Source organism: Mercenaria mercenaria, chromosome 11 (assembly GCF_021730395.1).
Source record: "Mercenaria mercenaria strain notata chromosome 11, MADL_Memer_1, whole genome shotgun sequence".
NCBI classification, from domain to species: Eukaryota; Metazoa; Mollusca; class Bivalvia; order Venerida; family Veneridae; genus Mercenaria; species Mercenaria mercenaria.
The window spans coordinates 77,626,005-77,653,040 of NC_069371.1; the positions used below are offsets into that span (position 1 = coordinate 77,626,005).

Below are 27,036 nucleotides of genomic sequence, written 5' to 3' on the forward strand. Positions count from 1 at the left end.
GTCCGTCCGTCCGTCAGTCAAAATCAGTCGGTCGGTCGGTCAGTCAGTAATTGTGTTAAACACATCATAGATATGTCAAAAGTATTTTTTTTTCAGTGTTTAGAAAGAAGAAACGCAATTTAAATATCACAATTTAGCAATTATCTGCTGCTTTATTATAGGAGAGAGCCTATGGGGTGAAATGATTGGAATGATTTTAAGGGGGCGAAGCTATCCGACTTAGTTTTTTTACTACTCTTTCTGTGCAGGTCCAAAGAAGCTAGTCTCTTAACACTATCTTATGTTGGAAGATTAATATGTACATGATGTAGATGGAATCTGTAAACTGAAAGTTAATACTTTTCTATTTCATTTCTTTTTCGTTCATTTCTGTTTCCCCCGTAAATCGTCTCGCCTTACAGTGAGTTTCAATTCTTTTTTCTTCTACTTTCCGTTGTTTTCTTTTTTTGATTTTGTTTTTGTAAAAACTTGGAACATCATTACCAAATTGTATCACTGTAATTGTGTTTTAGCCCACCAATAATATGTTGTATTCTTGTACTTATATTTAATCATGTTGTTTTTCCATGTAATTGTAATGCCATGTGTATAACCTGATATGGATAATAAAGTGTATGTATGTATGTATGTATATCTGTCTGTCTGTCTGTACAGGGGTGTCGGGGTCGGGGTTGCTTTTCAATATATACATGTATTTTTTTCTTTGTATACAGTGGCTGGGTGTATACGTATACTATCATTATCACTTGAACCAACAGAAAAGTTCCACGGAATCTATAACTTCTGTTATATATTATATATCATTTACATTACCACTTTAAAACGTCTCGCGTCAGGAATTTTGTCATTTACACTGCCGTTTTAAAACTCCCGATAGCACGAAGCGTCGTTCTAAAGGACAAGGAAAGCCTGACAAAATGTTAATTTCATATGAAAACCATTCTCAAGCCTTTCATAACGCTGAAAGAATTTTTAAAAATCGGACCGATATTGAAAAAGATATGGTTGTTTGAAATTTAAGAAAATTGCTAATCACGGAGGCAGCCATTTTGTGTTTATGACGTCATTTACACACTGCTAAATTCTTAATTTAGCAAATAACCTTTCAAATAGATTCATTTTTATATGTTTCTTGAATGTAATATGTAGAACATGGTAATTTCTTTCATTATAGCTGGAACAATAGAGAAACTATTTTACACAATTCAAATATCATGTTAGTAGACATTATGTCGTTTCAAACGCATGATAACAGGAGTTTCATCGTGAGTGAAATAGTTTTTTCGTTTACATGAGTTAGTTAATCAGGCAATCTTTGTTGAAGTAAATACGCAGGTGTAAAATTTCACGAAACTAAAGTCTCATTGTCTTTAATGAAAAGTTAATGTAAACGATCCCATATAGTTATAGATTTTTAAGGCTATAGTACAAATTGGAAGTGGAACTTAAAAAGTGCTCTCCAGGTAAACAAGATTTTTTTTTATAATTATTTATAAGAAAAGAAAACATTACGCTTTTTTTCATAATACATGACATTGTAATGCTTTTGTCTGCGTCGGTACTTCCGGTTATTCACACATCTAGTTTGGATCTATACTCAGACTATAGTGACACTTCCGCTTTGTTAGTGACTGAAATATTCTATTGCTTATCTGAACGAAACCATCGGTCTTCTTAAAAGCAGCTCGATGAATATTTTTCAGTTGAAGAAAGTCGACGAGGCTTGAGCTTACAGCGGTGAGGGGCATATAATTTTAAATCAGCAATCATACCACTTGATGACGGAGGTTCTATCTATTAATGTACATGATGATAATATATAAATGCTGTTAAACCTTTTTGAAGCATTTCGGCTAGAAATACAGCTAATGTGAGATTTTCGAAGCAATTGCCATTACGGCAAATTCTTCCCCCACTCCACCCCCCCCACCCCGCGAAAGACAAAACACCGTACGGAACGGGTGAATTACCAGACTGCTTACTGTTTATTATCTGAGTTTCTCTGTTGTTGTTTTTTCAGCCTTAAATGAAAATTATTAATTAAGTTTCTAGAAAAACTTCACAACTCAAAATCATACCTTATGATATCACAGTATCCCGACAATGTGCATAAAAACGAAGTGACATGTGTATCAATAACTGGTTTCTATTTTTAGACGACAATCATGTGGAAGATGCGCAGCCTCTCTCCCAGTGTCAGACTGCACGTGATTTTCGTGTCGGACGAAGAAGGAAACCATTATTCATTCCCAGTGGAACGTGGAAATTTTACACTCGACCTACTACGTGAGTGCTTTCATTATGGTGGAGTCTGTAAATTACCTTGTCCATAGGCTATGATTAAATGTTTGATAGAGAATCTCACAAGCTCAGTTTCTTCACAACTAGTCTAACTTCTTTATATACATGTTTCATGATTTTCTTCTCATATTTTTGCAATACTTACTCATTTATACAGAATAGTGCTTGCAAACCACATAATAACAAAGATGTTTTAGAATCATTACAGTAGCATTGATGTGGAAAAAAATGTTTCTTCCCTTCTAGGTTTAACGTTTCCAATGGTAAGAGGCCTTGATTATCATGACGTGTTTCAAGGTAAAAAGGGAGTAACGAAACATGTACAACTGAAGAAAAGTGTGTTTATAGAACCGGAAGGAGGTTGGTTCGCAGAGGGGCGTAAATATTTTATTCGCAGAGGTAAGCGATCTATGAAAGGCTGAAAATACGATATTCGTTGAGGTGAACGATTTATTAAGGACTGAAATACTTCTGCCGCAGAGGTAAGAGAACGAAAAGAGGATTGAAAGTACTTAAATCACAGAGGAAAAGGCTCATTTCAAAGGCGAAAACACTTTATTAGCAGAGGAAAGGGATTTATAATATGCCAAAAATACTATATTTGCAGAGGTAAAAGATAATATAAAAGGCTAAAATACTTCAGTCGCAGAGGTTAGAGAAAGGAAACAGGTTGAAAGTACTAAGGAAAGAGTTCATAACAGGCAAAATTTTTTTTTACTGGCACCCTACAAAAGGCTGAAGCTATGTATCCATTATGTTGGTCATGCAGATGACAAACGTTGCCCTGGAAATCAAAATCAACACAAGAGCAAAAAACTGAAGCATGGAATTCAAAACAAAATATTTCAGATGCAAGATAAAACATTAAATTTTGGAATTTAACCACTGAAATTTGATCTAAAACATTTACAACATATGCATGGTTAAGAGGACTGAAAGATTCATTGTTCATTAAACAACGCGACACATGATTCAAATATGCATTCATTTCAGAGCCTCGACGAAGGTCCAACATATTTGCTGTAGAGATGTTGAAACGATATCGAGCCCTTACTCAGGGTGTGACTCTCTACTTTGACCCCGTGGAAGAGGTAAGGACAAGTTTGATCTTACTTGCGTGGCGGTACAACCTTTAATTTTTAGAAATATGTATCAGAGTTTAGTTTCGTATTATAATGGTAACTACAGAGCCTATGTTTGTCTATAAGCAATATTGACTAGTATTCGTGTGAAAGGAACGCCTACTTTGAAATACACTTTTTCTTCTCCAAGCATTTTTGTCCTTAATTTGTAATGTTTAGTTAACATTCTCTATATTATGGTAGGGACTGTGACATCATAACTCTAATAAAGGGTTCAAGATAAGGAAAGCAGTTGTATACATAGCTAAATCTGCGCTTTGTCCAAGTTGTTCGTCTAAAACGTTTTTAAACTTCTTTTTAAACGCCAAGTACGTTGGACACGATAGATTTTGCCTTTACGACCAGTGCAGATCATGATCAGCCTGGCGAGCCTGCACATCCGTGCAATCTGATCATGACCTGCACTGTTCGCTATTCAGTCAGTATCTTTTTGGTATGCATCCCTTTTAAAAGTTAATGGTACTGTCCAAATTGAAAGATGGACAAGTTCATTATAGAAATTTAGCAGGGTAAGGGTTAGACGCTTTACGCTGGACCACATGTTTTTAATCTTCTAAATGTTTCTGTGCATCCTTAGCCGACTAATGTAACAGCGGCGATTGATTTTGGCACGAGTTTCTCGGGCTATGCCTACTCGTTTGCCTGGGATCCTTATACTATCTACACCAACGATTGGTTGGGAGAGGGCATGGCTGTGCCCACAGAAAAGGCTCCAACAACGGTAAAAGTTTATCAATATGTTCAAAGTCTTAAAGTGTTTTACCTTTCTGTGAACAAATCGCTTTTCTCATGCAAAATTTATTGGCTCACCTGCTGTTGAACATTTAGTCCAAATTTACAAGATAACGCAATAAAGATGCTTTTTTATTACTTATCTTTTACTCCAGTTATGCATGTCCTTTAGCAGTGATCTTGTACCCAAGTACATTTAGTACGAAAAGTATGTACATGTTGTTAATAATCAGTGAATTGCTAACAGGTACTGCTATATCCGGATGGAAGATTTCATTCGTTCGGCTATGATGCCGAGGACGAGTATGCATTATTGGTAGACGGCGAAGTCTTTCACGACTGGTACTACTTCCGGAACTTTAAAATGAAACTGTATTCTAACAAGGTAATTATGTCTTCTTTTAGTTAGGATCTTCGGACCACGTTCGCGGAGTTATGGCAAGTAAATTGTTAGAGTCTGGATTTATGCGGCAATCCTTTGAAATGTGTTTGTTAAATCCAATCAAGATTTGTTGTTGCATTAGTTTTTGTCATTTCCGAAATGAAAGTGTAGATTTTTCGACAACAGTGTAGGTGATGAATTTCCGATTTTCATTTTTTTTCATGTAAAAATCTGTCTATAAGATAAGAGTATTTGAAGTTATATTGTCTTTAATCTTTAAATGATAGAATCTAAGTATATTTGTTAACCTTACAAATCTAAGTATATTTGTTTACCTTACAAATCTAAGTATATTTGTTTACCTTACAAATCTAAATATATTTGTTTACCTTACAAATCTAAGTATATTTGTTTACCTTACAAATCTAAATATATTTGTTTACCTTACAAATCTAAGTATATTTGTTTACCTTACAAATGTCTTCCTTCACATTTTCTGATTATGCATTCTAATATACTTGTCTCTGTTTAAACACACTTACGCTAGAATGATGTCACGTTAGCGTGCGGTGACGTCAATGTTTTTGTTGCGACCAAGAAAGAGCCCTACTATTTTTCATCTACTGTTTTAGATTAAGGCCATATTAGGATCGAAATAATTTATAGCAAAACCGTGTTTTAACACTATTTACTAGTATACACTCGGGTGGTAATACGTTGTACAAATAATTTCACTCAGGCTGCGCCTCGTGAAATTATTACGCCCGACGTTTAACCGCCCATTGTGCATAAATAGTGTTAAAACACTCATTTGCTATAAATCATTTCTTTAATTGTATACTTATTTAGCCATTTTGCTCCTTCTACAATAATCCGGCATCAGTTATTGTGCAGTGATAATAATGATTAGGAATATGTTGCTTTCTCCGGGCGGGCCGTATATGTTCTCCGTGACGATATGATAAAAGACATTGTGTCTGAAATCATTCGTCCTCCACCTCTAATTCATGTGGAGTAGTTGGCAATTACTTGCGGGAGACAGGTTTGTACTGGTACATAATCCAGGTTAACTGCCCGCCGTTACATAACTGAAATACTGTTAAAACCGGCGTTAAACCCAAAACAAAAACAAAAATACGTCGCTTTCTTGATGTTATGATATTTAAAACATGTTGCAGAAACGGTAAATTACAACCCAAACATGTATCTTCGAAATAGTATTCAATAACCTTCAAGAGCATGAGCTCTCTTTAAAACTGATCTTTTCATGGATGCTGCATCATTTCAATCTTTGTTACGTGTGCTACATCATCATTTATTTTCTTCAGACATTTTTCTCTTGTCACGTTGTTTTCAACTTCTAATATGTAGATAGCCAATAGATTATGTTAATATACTTCACCAAAAACAGTTGTGCAATGTCCGTTACATTTCTCTGAAACATATGTTATATACGTTACACACCAGGACTTGCGGAGAGAAAGTGTGCTCCGGGATACAGACGGCAAACAAAGAAAAGCGCTGACAATATTCTCCATGGCGATCGCACATCTCCGGAAACGTCTTATACAAGATGTTCAGAGTAGGAATCGGCACGTGCACGTGGGCGATATCTCATGGGTGCTTACTGTGCCCGCTATCTGGTCGGACGCTGCGAAACAGTTTATGCGTGAAGCTGCTGTCAACGTATGTATCTATAGCTGGTTTCTTGCGTAACAATGTATTGCTGTTTTTGACTGATACAGTTTTTTTTCAGTTTCACAATCAGTTTATTCACAACGCCCTAATGGCCTTTGATAAATGTTCCTTGTAAAAGTGCATCTTTTCCGGATAGTTTAAATTAAAAATCCCAGTCTACTCGTATCATCGAAAGTTTGTTTTTTGTCTCTAATCTATTTGATTCTGATCAGACGTGTTACATTAATGATTCCCGAGGCAAATATTTTAATAAACAAACATACTTTATATTACTTTCCCATTTTTTATCGTTGATCATCGTTAATCGTGATTTTGTGTAAACCATTGTACGATGTAAGTAGTACGCTATGCACGTGCACTATCTTAGAATGTTGGTTTGGTTTTTCAATTACGTAGGCTGGTATAAGAAGTGAGAATCTGAAGCTAGTTCTAGAACCGGAAGCTGCCTCATTATATTGCAAAACGTTAGACGAGTCAGAAATCCACGTGATCAGTGGCACAAAGAAAGACAACCCGCTTGCACGTGGAAAACGATATATTCTGCTTGATCTTGGAGGTAATGTTGGCACAATAAAACTCGCACATAGGAAACATTTAAAGGTTCATAATGCATTGTCTATAATGTAGCTGCCACATTGTTTTTTTTTATGTTAACATAAAATATATTGATTTCTTGTTACATCCTGTTTTCGATAATTGGTTTCTCTAATATTTGTTAAAGGTTTCAATATTGATTAACACAACAGGAAGTTTTATTGAACACATTATTTTTTATTACCTCCCTTAATGGCTCTAATAGAATAAGTTCATACGCAGTAATGAAAGTAGTGTTATTCTAACCATGTAAGTATGCATAACATCTATTTGGAAAGCTGTTTCATCTGATTTTAACATAAAAATTGAAGCCTTATGGAACTAAAACAAGTGCATGAAATAACTATGATAAACTGTGTATTACATCGCATATTATGCACTTCCTGAACGGCTTGCGAATATAGTCAAAATCAACGCGCACAAGACAGAGGACCACTAATTTTGACTATTGAAAGGCAAGATTTTCAATGAGTGTTTATTACGTGACATCATACATTATTTTTCACAGTTTGATTTTCAAATTATTGACTTAAATCTTATACAGTGTAGAAAACATGTGAATATAGACCTGTCATATAACACAAGCTATGGACCGGCGTTTTATACAAGGAGTCATATTATAACATAAACTAATTATGCTTAAGCAACTGTTTTCTATCCTATGTAACCCTTTTATTAGATTTGAATAGCCAAGCAAAGTTTCGTCCGTAATATGTGTAATCATCGATCAGTTGGCATTAACTTAGCGGACCAGTTCGCACAAACGCCCAATTCCTATCTTTTGATGAAATGTAGAATGGTCTAAGACATTAATTCTCTCTTTTGATCAGTTTTAGAATGGTCTGAGACATGAATCCTATCTTTTAAGGAGTTTTAGAACATTGATCCTACCTTTTAATAAGTTTTAGAATGGTCTGAGACATGAATCCTATCTTTTAATGAGTTGTAGAATGGTCTGAGACATGAATCCTATATTTTGATGAGTTTTAGAATGGTCTGAGACATTCATGAATTCTATCTTTTGATGAGTTATAGAATGGTCTGAGGCATTCATGAATTCTATCTTTTGATGAGTTTTAGAATGGCATGAGACATTCATGAACCCTTTCGTTTGATGAGTTTTAGAATGGTCTGAGACATGAATTATATCTTTTGATGAATTTTAGAATGGTCTGAGACATGAATAATATCTTTTGATGAGTTTTAGAATGGTCTGAGACATTATTTCTATCTTTTGATGTGTTTTAGAATGAGCTGAGACATTCATGAATCCTATATTTTGATGAGTTTTAGAATAGTCTGAGACATGAATCCTATCTTTTGATGAAATTTAGAATAGTCTTAGACATGAATCCTATCTTTTGATGAGTTGTAGAATAGGCTGAGACATGAATCTTATCTTTTGATGAAATTTAGAATAGTCTTAGACATGAATCCTATCTTTTGATGAAATTTAGAAAAGTCTCAGACGTGAATCCATCTTTTGATGAGTTTTAGAATGGTCTGAGACATTCATGAATCCTATCTTTTGATGAGTTTTAGAATGGTCTGAGACATTCATGAATCCTATCTTACGATGAGTTTTAGAATGGTTTGAGACATGAATCCTATCTTTTGATTAAATTTAGAATGGTCTGAGACATGAAGCCTATCTTTTGATGAGTATGAGAATGGTCTGAGACATTCACGAATTCTATCTTTTGATGAGTTTTGAAATAGTCTGGGACATAAATCCTATCTCTGAGACATGAATCCGAACTTTTGATGAGTTAGAATGGTATGAGACATGAATCCTATCTTTTGATGAAATTTAGAATGGTCTGAGACATGAATCCTATCTTTTGACGAGTATTAGAATTTTCCGATTGAGGTTGTGAACTCGTGATGACACTAGGCGATTTCCGTGCGTGTACATACTCTCCGTATGTGATTTCGGCATCTTTTATTATTTTTCATAGCAACCGGAGGATGTCGAAATCGCTAACGGAAAATACGTAATTGAACGGAAATTGCCGATTGCCATTACAGGTGTATGTACTACCTTAAGAAAAAACAGTCACGGCGATTCTTCTTCAGTTGAATTTTACATATTGCAGGCGGAACAGCGGACATGTCAGCGCACGAGATTCTCGTGGATGGTAGTTTGAAAGAGATACACCGTGCGACCGGTGATGCTCTAGGCGGTAACACCGTCGATGAATGTTTTAACAGGACAATGAGTGAAATTGTCGGTCCTGAAAACATGCTGGACTTCTTCCAGGACTACAGACAAGATTTCGTTAACTTTATGGTACATCTATATTTTTTTTTATATAATATAATCACCATCGCTGAAATCTTTACATGGGATGATGCATGACCAGTGTAGATCATGATCGCCGATGAATGATATGCAATCTTTATAAATTAATTCACATATCATAGATAATAATTATTTAATATAAAAAGCCATCGTGTTTTCCAAATGGTTATTACCTCCACGATGTACTCCATTTGATGACATTGAAAACATATTTCGAGATTGAAATTTGGCCTTAAGCATGCCATTAATGCTTAATAATTGAAGCTGGGACACGAAAGCAAATAAAACAAGCCGTGCATCCGTAACCCCACCGGTGAATGACGTGTACTTACAAATTGAAAGATGACTGTAACACGCATGTGTTGTATTTCAGCGTGAATTTGAAAGCAAGAAGAGGATGCCGCTAAGTGACGTTAGCAACGTTGTATTTAAACTTCCTGCTTCGCTGTGCAATATCGTACATGAAAAGTCGAAACGTACAATGGAGGAAGCAATACAGGCCAGCCCATATGCTTCACAAATCAAGATAAATGGAGACAAGTTAATGTTCACTGGTAAATCATTTACAGTAATATCATAATGAGCTGTAACACTACGCATTACTTGTGACAGCCGTATTTAAAAAGCGGACGCAGTAGTCCAGTTGTAACACTTGTCTACGAAACCAAGGGTCGTGTGTTCGAGCCACCCGCACCTCCGACTATAATTTCTGTTATTGGGACAAGAGCCCTTTCACCTGACACTATAAAAAGCCAGGGACGCTTCTGGAATTGGAAATCCTTCTGTATCTTGCACCATCCTCCCACTAATATTGCTAGCAGTATTCTGGAGGAGTGCTCATATTGGTTTTCGGTGGCGACTTTAGATAAACTTACAAACAATTCATATTTAAAACCTTGTAGTAGTATTAACAATGACATGTTAGTAGTATTAACAATGGCGAGATTTCAGAGCCGAAACTACGCATGCATTTGAGAAGTGGCTTACAGAGGACTTTTCATTCATGTTTGTTTACACTGTTTCAGGTGACATGATGCGGAAGTTGTATCAGGGTACAGTAGATGGTATTGTGTCGTACATCAAACAGATGAAGGCCAATCCGAGGCTAGCAGATGTACATACAATTGTGCTCGCTGGAGGCTTTTCTAAATGTGACCTTGTAACGGACGCCATAATGGATTCGTTTCCCGAGGATCTCATCCTTTGTCCAAGTGACCCTGGTATCGCAATTCTCAAGGTAAAGTATGACACTTGTTTTGACCACACAGCTATAAATTGTTTCAGGAACTAGTATTTGAAAAAATGACAGAAATTGTGAACATGAAAATAATCTATTAGCCAACTGAAAATAATAACTTGAAAACTCGGTTCGAGTATCTTTTATACATAATATTTTAATCAAATCACTTGATATGCATGTAGTTTTGTTTTCTGTAAAGTAAAAAAGGAAGTCCTGCTTGAGATGTATTGTGTAAATTATTGTAGGGAGCAGTGTTGATGGGACAGAGGCCAGAGACGATAGTAGAACGGGTTGCTCGCTACACGTATGGGGTCAGCTACGCCAGGAAACCATTTTACGAAGGCAAACATTTTTTTAAGTCATTGTTACCCTGCATAATAATGATAGAAATCGTCCCGCATTGTAGCAAATCCAATATTTGTTCAGAAAACGGAGGTAAAACTAAGCATAAATGAGATGTAATTATGTCTGAACATGAGCTTCAAGAAAATCACTGCACCACACATAGGATTTAAGGACCGATATTTTTTTGAAATCGTAATTATTTACAGTCAAATGTAATATTTAGATACACAATTTTGCATGATTTTCCGCTATTTCTAGTCTTATGCCAGTCCAATTTATGTACAACTTTTATCATTGTCCCATACATATTTACAGTTATTTCATTAAAATCACTTGGTGGCATGAATATGAATTTACAAGGAAACTAAAGTAAAGAACAACGAATCTTACTTGCCATATGCCAGATTTTTAAGAGCATTTTTATACTTTTAATAAACAGGTGAAGATCCCGATGAGTTAAAGGCAACGCGTAATGGAGAGACCTACTGTGATGACGTATTTGAAAAGCTGGTAGAGATTGGTCAACCAATCAGGGTCACTGATGTATTCACCGTACACAGAACAAGTTACCTCAAGTCGTCACGGAGTAAACAGCGTAGGTTGTACACAAAACTGTACGCGTCAATCGAGACTGACCCGGAATATTGTACGGAGGAATGTTTTTGTGTGAAGATTGGAGAAATAATCCGTCATCCGCCAGAACACGGCTGGCCGGATGTGATGCGGTCTAAAATTGAAATAAAATTTGGCGAGACAGAAATGAATGTTCGTATATTCGAGAAAATGAGTGGCGTAGAATATAAAGCCAGGATTGATGCTTTATGAAAATATATTTCAATAGATAGAATTATTTTATCACCGAACGTTGACACAAACACAATAGAGACAGAGTACATAGACGTTTTGAAAAAAAAAAAAACAAGAAAGTTTTATGTAATTATGATGTATCGTGGAACAAACTCAAAGATGTTTTTTGTCCACAAAGGCAACAGAGTGCCTGTTTGACTTATATTGATTGAAAAATGCTAACAAAAACCAACCTGCACATTGTATGTTTTTCATTAAAAAAGAAAAATGACCAGAATTTTGTTTGCTGAGGAAGCTGGTATATTTCGACGGCGTTGATCGAAAACCCCGTAACTGCTGTTTGGCTCGAAAATGTTTTTTCCCCTAATGAATCGCATCTGTCATCGCCTCTGTAGTCAATCGCGTTGTTTCAGTACAACCATGCGAAGTGCGAAATAGGTCTCCTCTTACGGGATTTTTCGCAATCTCAAAATAGTGCACTGACGGGTTTTAGACTCGGTGATTGCAGTTACGGGTTTTATGCAACTTGAAAAGCCCCCGTAGTCAGCCGTAATATTATCATATTTAAAACCATAGATAAAAGGGAATAGGATACGCAGTTTTTAAGGTTTGAATACAGTTTAGTAAGATGAAAATGTTGCAGTTTCTGTTTGATTGAGTCTGTCCATTGACTATATTAGAAATGCATGCTGTTGCGCACGCCCTCTAGCCACGGTTTGAATAGAACTCGACATTTACACATGTTACAAGTACAAAAATAAAATTAAAAGAATCTGTTTGATACGTGTACATATGACGATATATATGGATCGTTTGTTGTGTTTAGAGTTACATCGATTCAATTTATGTCATTTCCTTGTTCACTGGTATCGTCTTAATGGTTATTATCTGGGGTTAGTATCTAATCCGTTCCAGAAAGTAATATCTCCGCAAATCCATCTGTTTAAAATGTAATTTTGATTTTCGTATTAGTTATATTCGTAATTTGAAATTAGGTTCAAGACTATAAAATACAGACAGGCAAACAATTATGACAGAAGGTAATGCTGCAAGTCTTGGTATTGCGCCATTGCACAAATTGTCAGAACAGGAGCAGGTCTCTACCGTTGTTCTATTGACTTTGGCTTCCTCGCAGCCAAACTTGAACTGGATAGTGCCAGGCGTTTTCTTGGTACAGTTGCGGATATACACTAAAACAAAATAGACACAGTGACGGACAAGGCAGCTGACAAGATAATGCTGTACACAATCAAATAAACTTGTGACAATAAAAAGTGCCAATTTCTCCATCAATATAACACGTACAATAAAACATTATAAACGTCCTTCACTAATTCTTATTTAGATAATCATCAGCTTGCATGATTCAACTGGACGCTGTCTGTAATACAGAGACTACTGGTACCGATAATGCAGACGAGAACAATGCATCTACTTCCATTTGAAATGACTCAACAGACATCACTGACGAATCAACTGAAACTGCAGATTAAGTACTTTGGCGATTTTAAATCACACTCTAGATATTATGAAATATTTTGGCGCTCAGGTTAGTGCACATCTAGTTACATGTTGCTAAAATAGAAGCGCAATAATACTGTTATACTTAAATTTAGAATAAGAACAATGAAAATGAAAGTAAATATTGACAGTTACACTAAAACTTGCAACAAGTACATAAAACATTCAATAATAAATCGTTTCGGTTATTAAACAAGAATAGCATGTATACAAATGAGAAACGTTCGCCCTGTCATTATAAACAAGTGGTAGCCCCGCTTAAATGCAGATTTTTGCCTGATTTGCCTCAGAATTTCACTCTTTACTAAGTTAATTACGCGAAACAGTTAAGGTTAACTTATTGTTTGTAAAAATACCCTATTACTTTCAAAAGATATTGAACGAAAACCAAAGTATTACTTTTAGTAAACAGGCTACCCAAAATGCAATCTAATGTTGGCCTTTGTACACATGATATTTGACAAACTGCGTTAATTACATAACAACGTCACTGTAAATATAATGTATGCTTCGGATAAGAATCAAGGACAGAAGTCCAACAGCAAAAGGCACGTTCAAGGAACGCCGCCGCCCATACACCAGTCTCCATGCGGAGCGCATTGTTTCAAACGTCAAAGACCAATAGTCTTCTGATTTTATTTTTATACGACTAACGCTTTATTTACATTCTTATTCGACTAGCAGATAACATATTTACCTCCATCGTTTGAAAAATGGTATTTGTTACAGAAGTGACAATCGTCAACAATGAAGGTCGTGTTTGAAGACGTCAACTTGAAGTCCGCGCCACAAACGTTACGATGTGACTTTGAGTCACAATTGTAGCACTGGATGCCACTCACTAACACGACTGTTTCTGTAACTGATCAAATATAATATAATTTAGTATCTGTCATACTCAGACTTTGCATAGTAGAAGTTAGTTGAATAGTCCCGGTTGTGGTTCTGGAACGTTGGCCTTCCTATTGGCTACTGATATAATAGTGAGTTTGTAAAGCAAGGTAATAAAACATGTAATAGTTTAAATTAATTCTCACAAGTGTTATCATGGAGGCCTGAAATGTAACACAAAAATAAGGATAAATGTCCAACAGGAAAAGCCACAATCAAAGAATACGATCGTCCATACAGCACTGCACACGGAAATAATGGTACCGGTGAATTTATAGATATACACAGCAGCTGAGCATATGTTCGCATTAGTACAACGACTTCAATAATAATAACATAGAAGTAAACAGCAAACACACGAAGAGGGAAAACATCATGGTACTGTCTTGGCGTGGAGCAATTTTATTTACACTGTCTTGTAATACTGGAACATGGCAGGGGTTAAGGGTGAGGTATAACGCCAGTAAACTAGTTTAAACTCTCCAGTTGATGTTATATTATATTTATTTATTTGCCAACAAACCTCTCATAGCAATTTAAACAAGTCTGCGACAAGTGGCGCGCAGTAAGTTCCCATGGAATACCAATATTTGGAATAATAATAAATAATAATATCGAAAGCTGTATTCCCAAACCCAACAAAAAGTTGGTCAATAAAAAAAAAACAACGTCACATATCAACAGAGGGTAATACTTCTAGTAAACTAATCTTTGTTATAATTACGAGCAATAAATGAGAATGAGCATTTCTTTTGAGCAAATGCTGTTTTCGATAAGAGGAATTAGTATGTCTTTAATTAGGTTATGTGACAGAGATGTACAAAATGTGGAGAAAAAAGGAAAAAGAACCTGTACGAAAACCAGTGTCCTAGAACACAGCCTTCCGAAACAGAACCACACAGCAGCTTATGTATGTATATATGTATATATGTTTGTATGTATATGTATGTGTACACGGTAGACACAAACACATACATATAGGCAAAGTATAACATATAGACAGTAAGGAGGAAAATCAAAAACATTAAAGAACACTGTAGACACTGCCTTGGTACGGCCAGTAGTAGAAACACCACTGGGGAGCTTAAAACGTTTAATCTTGCGCAAACCCATACTCTTTTCCCTCTAAACTGTTTCAAAATAATTGCAGGACTATCCCCACCGGAAGTCAAATATACTTACAGATGCAGTCTGGTAGTTGTTGATACGAGCTTGTTCAAGACCGTGTCCGCTATTTTTCCTCATGATATCTTTATATGAGCCGTGCCATGACAAAATCAACATAGTGGGTTTGCGACCAGCATGGATCCAGACCAGCCTGCGCATCCGCGCAGTCTGGTCAGGATTCATGCTGTTCGCTATTAAAGCCTATTGGAATTGGAGAAACTGTTAGCGAACAGCATGGATCCTGACCAGACTGCGCGGATGCGCAGGCTGGTCTGGATCCATGCTGGTAGCAAAGCCACTATGTTGGTTTTCTCATGGCACGGCTCATATAAGTAAATATATTTTTAGATAATAAATGATTTAAGAATACGTACCAGTAACAACCAACACCAAGAGTTGTAACGGTTTTGGTATCATAGCTCTTATGATCCCGAGATATATATTACATATATCACAAAAACAGCATTGAATAAAATCACTGTGTCTTAATGGTATATTTTCTAAATAAAGTTTTACAAACAAATATTAAAAATAAAATATCGGTTTATGTCATTATTTGCACTTTCATATTTTTATCCTTATTTCACAAATGTACAATTTATTTGAAGTTATTTAACTGATTTGTATATACAGTATGCATTCTAACAATACTAGACAGTTCATTATAAACTGATCATATATATATCCGTTACATGCTTGTCGCAACTATTAAAGTTAAATTAGACTTTTCCGGTCGTCAGCCTCTGATCAATTTATCAATAATTTTGTCAATCAAGTTACACATTTTGTGAATGGCCTACTAGTATTCAGTATTTTGAAATGTGAACATATAGACTCGCCTTTTCAGTATCACATAATGTTATACTTACTTAAATTTATAGTAAGAGAGGATTTTAATATTTTAGGGTTATAAGTTTCCCTCTCCAGATGTTTATCTACCACGACCATCATCTTGTAGAACTTTTTTTTCTCACTTATCGGACAGAAAAATCTCTATTTTTAGAAATGCTGGAAAATCTTATCTCACATGGGTTATCCCACACTCCTGTGACGGACTACTTCATACACTAAATGTACATATTATTTATGTAAAATAATTAAAAATGAGGTACCTTTATCTTTTTTCTCCGTTCCTTATAGTGTATTTCTTGATTCAAAATTCGTTACTTTATGATAAGAACGTACCGTTACGCTACAAACGATAAAACTAAAGCGGAACTTTGTTATTGTGCGTCTCTGAAATGTCATGACTCACTTCTGCTTACGGACGTCAATTTCCCGCGTTTTAAATAGTTTCATATTTTCATGCTTGTTTTTATTGTTTCTGTTGTGGTAAGTGAGCACAGCCTCGGTTAAGACTTGGGCGGTGCGCCCTCGGGTTGGGATTTTCTGATCTTAACCGAAGACCAATGAAAGATTCTCTATTTCTCATTCCGATTGGCTAGAGCTTGTAGCCCTGTAAAATACTTCATATATTTCCAGAAGTACCTTCCACAAGGTTACGGTAAATATTTGGCTGATTGTTACTCTCCGTTTACACACTTCAATAGTAATCTGCGATCAACTTCTTATACTGAAATTTCCCAGTAAGGAAAAATATATTCTTAAAATATCAAATGTTGTGTTAGAAGATTTTTAAAGTGTAAGTACACTGTCTGAATGTATTTGAAATAAATCTATAATCTAGGATTTGTTCTATCCTAAGAAAAATGGAAAAATCCTGATATACTATAGAGACGGAGATCTACCAAAAACTTGTCAATCAGTTATTCATAATTTGAAGAATTAACCCGTATCATGCCGGAGACGATTGATTATGCCTTTGCGACCAGTGCAGATCATGATCAGCCTGCACATCCGTGCAGTCTGATCATGATCTGCACTGTTCGCCATTCAGTCAGTATCTTTTTGGTAAGCACCCTAGTCTAGATAATCTATGTTTTTTAGAAAAAAAAAATTATTTTATATATTCTGACTTCATCAGTCTTGGCTCTGATTACGTATGTTTTGAGAAGAAAAGGGACATAATTATACAAAATTTGAATAGCCCCAGGAGTTATCTCCTATGAACCAAACATAGGGTCTGAACACAGACTAGTAAGCACCCCTTTTAACAGTTAATGGTATTGTCCAAATTGAAAGATTAGCAATTTAGCAGGGTAAAGGTTTAATATTTTATGTCTTTAGGAATGGAAGCAATCAGAACACAATCCATATAGTCCGAAGATTTCAGGAACAACTGACACTGTTTTAAAGATCTCTGTACACAATTGATCTAGCTCATTTCCTATTTTGTCTATTTCTACCGCTGTTTTACTTATCTCAGTCCTACAGCTTCCATATTGTGTAATTCATTTACTTCTTGTATATTCAATTTCACAAGGACTGAAACATGCCTCATATCAAGACTTGATTGATGTTCAGCATTAACGGGGCTTGGAGTGGAAGCGACAGAAATAGCTGCAGAGTTAGCAGTGCAGCTGTGGTTTACCTAATCGTCCAGGAAGACTTAACGCTTTAGCCAGCAGTGGCAGATATAGTGAAGATGATGTAACATTTAGTCAGTAAGGAAACATCTGCGACGTATATGCATATATTGTCACAGTGGCTGATACAATAATGCAAGTATGTTAATTCACTTGCGAATCTCACAGTGAATGACTTTATGATGGCAATATTGTTAGTGGTGTTGAGTTTTATGAATGATAATTTAGATGTTTTATGAGGAAGTGGCGCGTTGTTGATTTTGTTTGTGAGAGAGGTTGCGATGTCCAGGTATGGCTATGGATAGACACATGTACACGTTTCAGATGCATATTGATATGCTTGCAATACTACAAGTTTATACTTGTGATGATAAATGCCGAATACGCCATGTCATCTAGATGCTTGAAAGGACCTCCATGACCGACTGGTTAAGATCACATCGACTACAAATCACTTGCCCCTTACAGTTAACTGCGCCTGGATTGTAAATTCATTGCCGTAATCATGGTAATTTCGGCTTTACTATCGAACGAAAGGGATATATAACTTAGCATGGTGGTTCACTACTACCACATGCAGATTCAGGGAAACTTGGTACTTTTCAAGATTTTGAATGATCCGTTATATTCAACTAAAAACATCTGACATTAGCACCTTTTTTGCAAAAGGCCTTGAAAAAAGCAAATTGCTACCCTGTAAGAATTTCATTGACTCAGTCAAACTTAGTCAATTATTTTACTTGGTTGCGGTCTATGCTTCTAGAGTGCTTCTTACTGAGAGTTCAATTTATAGACTCGTCTGCTGATCAGGGAAATCAAGAACCACTATCGTACTGAGAAACAATACGTAAATAACGGACCGTTCCATTATTAAAAGTACAAAACAGTAAATAAAGAACAGGATAAGTTACATTGTAACTTTTTTCCTAATCATTGTTTCATTTGTAGAAATAATGTATCATGTTATGTTTATTTGAATAAATACTGTTTAAACTAAAAGTACAAAACATCGCTGACCGCAAAACCGAACTTTAATGGTCTTATTGATACTAGTTTCCCCTTTACTAAAATGTTTAAAGTGTTCTTTCGGTTACATTTAAATTTCAAAATGTACCTTTAGAAACTATAGTACAAATAAACGATCAAGTTTATGTTAAACATTCTATTCTGTCTTTAGAAAAAGACATAAGATATGATAAACTAAACACAATATTTTCATCGCCTTACAATGTATTTGCTTTACGTTCATTGATCCATGAAATAATGAGAACATTACAAATATTCGTTTTACACTTAGTGTCAAGGAAGTTTAACTACGCTTATGATATATGTTCTTTTTATTTGGTTTATGATCTTACTATCGAAGTAAGTGCATCTATTTTTACTTTACTTTCAAAGAGAAACTTCAGTAAAATATTTATATATGTATAATGACTAAGATGAAATGTAGCTATTGTATTTGTTCAACATTATCGATTTATTAGCATTCTGTCCAACTCCCTTATCACAGTTGTTGTATATCAATATGTTTAACCAACGTTTATAAACAAATATTCCACACAGGCAATGTAATGTAAAATCAAATTCTAAAATATCGTTCACATTTATGTACGTGAAGTTGGCAGCCTAGCAGCCTAGCGGCCTAGCAGCGTGAAGTTGGCAGCCTAGTAGCCTAGCGGCCTAGCAGCGTGAAGTTGGCAGCCTAGTAGCCTAGCGGCCTAGCAGCGTGACTTGGCAGCCTAGCGGCCTAGCAGCGTGAACTTGGCAGCCTGGCAGCCTAGCAGCCTAGCGGCCTAGCAGCTTTTTTTTTATCTTGCAAGTATTGAAGTCACTGTTCCGTCAGAGATGTACAAGAAAACTCACCCATTAATATCGGACTGCGCGGTTGTAGTACTTTAGCAATATTGAAACCAAGAAGCTAACAGCCCAGCAGCCTAGCAGCCTAGTGGCCTAAATTTTTATATTTTTTATCTTTTCCACGTATTGAAGTCACTGGTCAGACAGAGATGTATAAGCAAACCCATTATTATCGGACTGCGCGGTTGTAGTACTCTAGCAATATTGAAACCAAGAAGCGTAGCAGCCTAGCAGCCTAGCAGCCTAGCGGCCTAGCAGCCTAGCGGTCTAGCGGCCTAGCAGCCTAGCAGCCTAATTTTTTATTATTTTATCTTGTCCACGTATTGAAGTTACTGGCCAGTCAGAAATGTATAAGCAAACTCACCCATTAATATCGGACTGCGCGGTTGTAGTACTATAGCAAAATTGAAACCAAGAAGCGTAGCGGCCTAGCAGCCTAGCAGACTGGCGGCCTGGCGGCCTAGCAGCCTTTAAATCTTTCCCGGACAATAACTTGAGAATGCTTGGGCCGAGGATCATGAAAGTTTATAGGGAGGTTGATCATGACCAGCAGATGACCTCTATTGATTTTGAGTCAGTAGGTCCAAGGTCAAGCAAGTTCAGCTTGGACGTTGGCTCAGTTCAGTGACAAGGCCATATTGTGGGGGTATAATTCGTCACTCCTGTGACAACTCTAGTTTTGTCTTAATGTTTGTTTCATTGTATTTTTCTGCTGTATTGGAAATATTATAATCTGTATTAATGAGCAGTTGTTAATTATATATTATTTTTTTTCTCTTGTAAGTATTGCAAGAGAAAAAATATATATATGTCTGAAAATAAAAGCGTTGATCTTTTACTTGTTGAATTTTCATGAACTAGTAACATAAACCTATCAAAAGTCTTTCTTTTCTGCCACTTGCTATAGCATGAAACGTCCTTCAATAAAATATTACAACAATAAATATTAAATACTATCACAAGTCCAAATTATATCAAGGTTTATTGCACATAGCATAGCAGTTATGTTATAAGAACTAATGAAATCTGAAACGATAAAAAGCCTATAATATAATCCTAAAAAGTTGCATGTGCATCCAAACAATTGTTCAACCCATACAAAACGCCAAAAATAGTATGCATCCCAGACGCACCACTGACCAGTATGCTGCTAAGCTGTTCGACATCTTGGTTTCAATAATGCTACTTGGTGATATTACAATGCAGTCTGATAATAATGCATTACTTTGCTTATGCATCTCTCATGGGCAAGTGACTAATATACGTGGATGAAATAATGTTTAAGCTGCAAGGCTGCTAGGCTGCTAGGTTGCTGGGCTGTTACGCTTCTTGGTTTCAATATTGCTAGAGAACTACCACCGCGCAGTCCGATATTAATGGGTGAGTTTGCTTATACATTTCTGACTGGCCAGTAACTTCAATACGTGGAGAAGATAAAAAAAATGAAAAATTAGGCTGCTAGGCTGCTTCGCTTCTTTGTTTCAATTTTGCTATAGTACTACAACCGCGCAGTCCGATATTAATGGGTGAGTTTCCTTATACATTTCTGACTGGCCAGTAACTTCAATACGTGGACAAGATAAAAAAATAAAAATTAGGCTGCTAGGCCGCTAAGCCGCTAGGCTGCTAGGCTGCTACGCTTCTTGGTTTCAATATTGCTAGAGTACTACAACCGAGCAGTCCGATATTAATGGGTGAGTTTGCTTATACATTTCTGACTGGCCAGTAACTTCAACACGTGGACAAGATAAAAAAATACAAAATTAGGCTGCTAGGCTGCTAGGCCGCCGCCAGTCTGCTAGGCTGCTAGTCCGCTACGTTTCTTGGTTTCAATTTTGCTATAGTACTACAACCGCGCAGTCCGATATTAATGGGTGAGTTTGCTTTTACATTTCTGACTGGCCAGTAACTTCAATACGTGGACAAGATAAAAAAAAATAAAAAATAGGCTGCTAGGCCGCTAAGCCGCTAGGCTGCTACGCTTCTTGGTTTCAATATTGCTAGAGTACTACAACCGCGCAGTCCGATATTAATGGGTGAGTTTGCTTATACATTTCTGACTGGCCAGTAACTTCAATACGTGGACAAGATAAAAAAATAAAAAATTAGGCTGCTAGGCCGCTAGGCCGCTAGGCCGCTACGCTTCTTGGTTTCAATTTTGCTATAGTACTACAACCGCGCAGTCCGATATTAATGGGTGAGTTTGCTTATACATTTCTGACTGGCCAGTAACTTCAATACGTGGACAAGATAAAATAATAAAAAATTAGGCTGCTAGGCCGCTAGGCCGCTAGGCTGCTAGGCCGCTAGGCTGCTACGCTTCTTGGTTTCAATATTGCTAGAGTACTACAACCGCACAGTCCGATAATAATGGGTTTGCTTATACATCTCTGTCTGACCAGTGACTTCAATACGTGGAAAAGATAAAAAAAAAAAAAAAAAAAATTAGGCCACTAGGCTGCTAGGCTGCTGGGCTGTTAGCTTCTTGGTTTCAATATTGCTAAAGTACTACAACCGCGCAGTCCGATATTAATGGGTGAGTTTTCTTGTACATCTCTGACGGAACAGTGACTTCAATACTTGCAGGATAAAAAAAAGCTGCTAGGCCGCTAGGCTGCTAGGCTGCCAGGCTGCCAAGTTCACGCTGCTAGGCCGCTAGGCTGCTAGGCTGCCAAGTTCACGCTGCTAGGCCGCTAGGCTGCTAGGCTGCCAAGTACACGCTGCTAGGCCGCTAGGCTGCTAGGCTGCCAACTTCACGCTGCTAGGCTGCTAGGCTGCTAGGCTGCCAACTTCACGCACATTTCACATTTATGAAATCAGTAACGATTCCTACACATAAGTAGGTAATCATCGCGGCGTAACAGGTATATTCTAGATCGTAACATAATATATAACAATCCACCCAGTTGTTAATAACAAGGCAGACGGTGAATACCGGATACTCAGCGTTATAGGTCACAACCAGTTCAAAAGTTTTCCCTATATATTGTATATAAAACTGACATTTTCAAAGAGCTACCAAACATAGCTAGACCCATTTCAGAGAACAAATCCTTACCTCATTTTAAAGAGCTAGGATAAAACTGATATAAAATGAAGAGAAAAGTAGGGGTCATGTATCTTCTAACAGAGATTTCTCTGGTCACATTTGCTTACTGTAAACTGACATCAAAATCACACTGCTGTGACCTGGAAGTATTACTCACACTACAATTGAGATTCACTTCACCAAATACAACCTGCTCTCCCATTTTTCCTACCAAAATGTCACAAATACATCCACAATGAAATTTAAACAGAAACTAGCTTTAATTTAGACCTCTGTTGCCATACCAAGTGAAAAATTAGTGTTCAAATACCTGGCAGCCATTACGCGACTAGACCAGATGGCTCCCACGCTGGTTCCTTTAGTTTAGTTAGGCCTATAGCAGTATCAGGTACTCGTCGTTTATAAATGGGTCAACAGTGTGCTACGGATACGCGATATGTATTGTATTTTGTCATTATTTTTTAGCATGGACCCCCTTCAGTTTGGAACGTCCATGTTTACAAACACGTTTGTTTATTTTATGAGGAGTAGTCCAGTGTGGGTACATGTAAATATAATATATACAATCTCACTGTCAGTCAAGTGCATGTCGGCAGGACAGTAGAACACGACTTATAGGTCAGGAACATTCAGACACAAATAGGAATGACTTCAATCTTAAAGTGTCTTGTGGCAGCCGTAAAAAGTCCCCCGTATTTGGATTTAGGGTTGTTATAATTTCTGATCCTTGGGATCATGAAGCCCATTCAATATCTATACAATAGAATTCCGCTTAAGCCGGTGCTAGGCGGCGAGAGGGGTGTTGGCCGTGTTGCACTATTCATTACCCCTCATGAACAACTCAGTTAAACCGAGTCTGCTATTATTTTGCTTGGTTGCATTGTGTGCTTCCAAAGGATCTTCTTATAGATTCTGCTGCATATTGTTCTTGCTTTTTACGTTCTTCGGTATTTCAAAAATGGACTGATACAATGCATTCTTTGTTTATCCGTCGTTTGTATCAGAGACAGTAACAACTTAAAGCAGCGAATTTAGTACAAAAATTGTCATTTTTGTTGAAGCTGCTGTACAAATATAATCTTTATAAATGCAGAAAGAATATTATCTGTAAATTTGACGATTTATGACGTAAAACTTAAAAAAGAATTGCCTGCAAATAATATTTCAAACTGGCACAAATTTTTAAACGTGAAAGTATGTGACATGTTTTTCTTCACATTTTTGCATTCAACCCTACTTCTACACTAATAGGCTGCAGATGCAGTTGTTTCAATGACCGTTTTATAAATTAACAAGTTTATGTGTATAAACAGTATCATGCATTAGTTTAAAAGTAGTGAACGCTGATTACTTGTATGTCTGACCACAGTATACTGTGTACTTTCAATAATAAACCGTAAGTTTTTTTTAAAAAAAAGAAAAAAACATTACTGCTTGACATTTGATTATGAACGTAGCTTAACATAAGGAAATAATTTATACATTTAGCAAAGATTGATATATTTGATGAGAATTTTCTATATTTGAAGTAAATATTTAATTATAAAACATTTTAGTAAAAAAATACCCATTTGATAATTTTAATCACTTGTACCCTGACTGCCAACTAATTTTACCTTAAGCCTGCTGGCGGAAAGACATTCTGCCTTTGCCACCAGTGTAGACCAAGATCAGCCTGCACATCCGTGCTGTCTGATAATGGTCTGCACTGTTCGCTATTCAGTCAGTAAATTTTTAGTGAACACCCCTTTGATAAATAAATGATATTGCCCACATTGAATAATGGACCAGTCCATTTTAGAAATTTAGCAGGGTAAGGGTTAAGTAGATGTCTTATCTGATAAATCGTTTGTTTTGTGTCACTTTTATGAATTCCGACAGAATAGTAGTAAAGGTCTATACGAACATATAATTTATACAGATATTTTTATTTGCTTTACAAGGCAAGATGCGTAATAGTACAAGGCAATGGCTGACGGCAATTCTGTGGACACTTTCCTCGGCGATTGTAGTTGGAAAGCCCCGTCACATTGTATTCATAGTCGCCGACGACCTAGGTTGGAACGATGTAGGTTTCCATAACCCTGACATGATAACCCCGAATATCGATAAACTTGCGTACAAAGGTGTGATCCTAAACAACTCCTACGTTCAGCCGGTCTGCACTCCGTCAAGGCACTCCTGGATGACCGGTGTTTACCCTTTTAAAGTCGGACTGCAGCGCGGTGTTATTTTGCCCGGAACTACTGAATGCTCCCCACTCAGTATGGAGTTCTTTCCGCAGAAGTTACAAAAACTGGGATATGCAACACACATGGTAGGAAAATGGCACCTTGGTTCATGCAGCTGGAACTGCACGCCAACATACCGAGGGTTTGACTCCTTTTTTGGTTACTACAACGGTGCGGAGGATTACTATACAAAAATTGTTAAGAAAGGCATAGATTTTCACGACGGAGAAAAGCCACTAAATAACACGGAATACTCTGCTTATCTTTATGCCGAGAGAGCTAAATCCGTCATAAATAACCACGACAAGTCCAAGCCTCTGTTTTTATATCTACCATTCCAGTCAGTGCACTCACCGATTCAAGTTCCCAAACGCTTCGAGAACATGTATCCAAATATAAAAACCGAACAAAGACGGAAATACTGCGGTATGGTATCTGCTCTAGATGAAGCAATTGGTAACGTCACCAAGGCCCTTTTTGAAAGGGGCCTAATAAATGACACTTTGATAATATTTACTGCTGATAATGGCGGTATCCCAACGGCGTCAGGAAATAACTATCCTCTCCGGGGCGCAAAGTCAACAGTATTTGAAGGTGGTACCCGTGCAGCTTCGTTTGTCGTTGGATCTGGAATCAAGAGCTCTGGATATACTTATGAAGGTCTCATACACGCAGTTGACTGGTACCCTACTATTGTTGCTGCAGCCGAAGGTTCTGGTATGTTTGCCAATGATGCTATTGATGGCATAAACCAGTGGGAAGCCATTAGTACCGGTGGAAAATCGAAAAGAAGTGAAATAGTGTACAATTTAGATAACGCTTTCCTGGCACAACAAGGCCATGCTGCAATACGTGTCGGGGATTTTAAACTTATACAAGGATATCCTGGCCCTTTTAGGGACTGGTACAAACCGGAACAGATCTACGACGACAATATTAATACGTCAAATGAAAGTGAACACTACAGCAGACTAGTTGACAGGGATTTTGCGAAAATGAAAGGCATATGGAGTGGTGAAGGATTATATAACTTGAGAGATGACCCTACGGAACATTATGATCTTACGGACCAGCATCCAGATATTGTCCAAAGTTTGAAAGCAAGACTTGAAGAGCACAGGCAAAGTCTTGTAGAACCTAAACGATATCCGTATGACCCTAGATCCGACCCATCAAAATTTGGAGGATACTGGACGTCGGGCTGGTGTTGAAGTGGGACAGCATGGTGCAGAGAAAATTGCAACAATATTTTATGCTAAATTGTTAGAATCATTATGAATATATATGTAGTTTCTCTCACAAAATAATAATAATAATAAAAAAATTATTAACGACCTGGAACACAAATTTTAAAAGAATTTCCTCCCAAAGTTAGCAAGTCAACGTACTTTGCTAGAGTGGCATTCTTAATTATTGTTTAGTTAAGAACTGTAAGATTCTGTCACTGACTGTAGGTTCAGCTGGAGCCTCTCAAAAGTTATGACCCTGTAATTACACAAAATTGCTCTCCAGCTTGAAAGTTTTGTATCATGTTTATCAAACTTGTTCGCAATGTTTATCATGGACAAGTTCAATAACCAGCTTAATAGTTCAATCACTCTTGAGTTATGGCTTTTGGATTACTTGAAATTGAAAGTGTGCTTTTGATAACTTAAGCAGTTCTTATCCATTGCTTTCCAACCCTAGTTGGAGTGTTTATGGGCATATTATCTTGACCTAGCCTGCTTTGAAGTTATGGCCCTTGGATAATCAAAATTGAAAAAAAAGACAACTAGCCTGCTCGGTAGTTTTTTTTTAAATTAAAGGTAATTTGCTGTGACGGGTGTACAGTGTATATTGCGACGGTTTGGCCACTCTTGTTCTTGCATGTCATATTGAACAAATATTTATAATTCTACTTTATGTATGTATGTACAACTGCAATTGTACTGCACCATAACTGTTAGTTTTTGTGTTGCATATTTGAGAAGTATATGTATGAGGTGATTATTAAAATTAAAATGACTTAAAAAGTATGTGGACAATATATTCCTTTTATGTTTATTTTACGTTTTATGGTTGCATTCTATGCTTCCAAAGGTTTTTATTGCAGATTTTGTTATATTATTAGAACATATCTCGTCATAGTTTTCGAAATTGTTGTTATTGTTGTTTATGCCACACGAGAAAATAAATAAATTTGAAACTTGAAAACTTGAATTATAAACAAATTAAACAAATGACTATCTTAAGCACTTTTTACTTTCAGTAGCATATTTAAACGAAGCGCGGGAAATTTACGGCGGTAAACT

General features: G+C 36.6%; 3 protein-coding genes across 3 annotated transcripts; 2 read left to right on the forward strand and 1 right to left on the reverse strand.

Annotated features, from left to right (window-relative positions):
• Positions 1 to 1,445: 1,445 nt before the first annotated feature.
• LOC123532033 (heat shock 70 kDa protein 12A-like) lies at positions 1,446 to 11,814 on the forward strand. Its single transcript, XM_053517818.1, has 13 exons — positions 1,446 to 1,463; positions 2,157 to 2,286; positions 2,548 to 2,700; positions 3,295 to 3,392; positions 4,021 to 4,164; positions 4,423 to 4,560; positions 6,025 to 6,243; positions 6,652 to 6,811; positions 8,946 to 9,139; positions 9,525 to 9,705; positions 10,177 to 10,388; positions 10,637 to 10,733; positions 11,176 to 11,814. The coding sequence occupies exons 2-13, from the start codon at positions 2,166 to 2,168 to the stop codon at positions 11,559 to 11,561; spliced, it is 2,103 nt and encodes a 700-aa protein (XP_053373793.1). The 5' UTR covers positions 1,446 to 1,463; positions 2,157 to 2,165; the 3' UTR covers positions 11,562 to 11,814.
• On the reverse strand, positions 11,548 to 15,788 carry LOC128546677 (uncharacterized). Its single transcript, XM_053517819.1, has 3 exons — positions 15,497 to 15,788; positions 13,762 to 13,926; positions 11,548 to 12,733 (listed from the first exon to the last, which is right to left on the reverse strand). The coding sequence occupies exons 1-3, from the start codon at positions 15,537 to 15,539 to the stop codon at positions 12,516 to 12,518; spliced, it is 426 nt and encodes a 141-aa protein (XP_053373794.1). The 5' UTR covers positions 15,540 to 15,788; the 3' UTR covers positions 11,548 to 12,515.
• Positions 15,789 to 18,797: 3,009 nt separating this feature from the next.
• LOC128546678 (arylsulfatase B-like) lies at positions 18,798 to 26,938 on the forward strand. The gene is made up of 2 exons (XM_053517820.1): positions 18,798 to 18,973; positions 24,458 to 26,938. Exon 2 carries the CDS (start codon positions 24,463 to 24,465, stop codon positions 25,954 to 25,956), a length of 1,494 nt encoding a protein of 497 aa, XP_053373795.1. The 5' UTR covers positions 18,798 to 18,973; positions 24,458 to 24,462; the 3' UTR covers positions 25,957 to 26,938.
• The last annotated feature ends 98 nt before the right edge of the window (positions 26,939 to 27,036 follow it).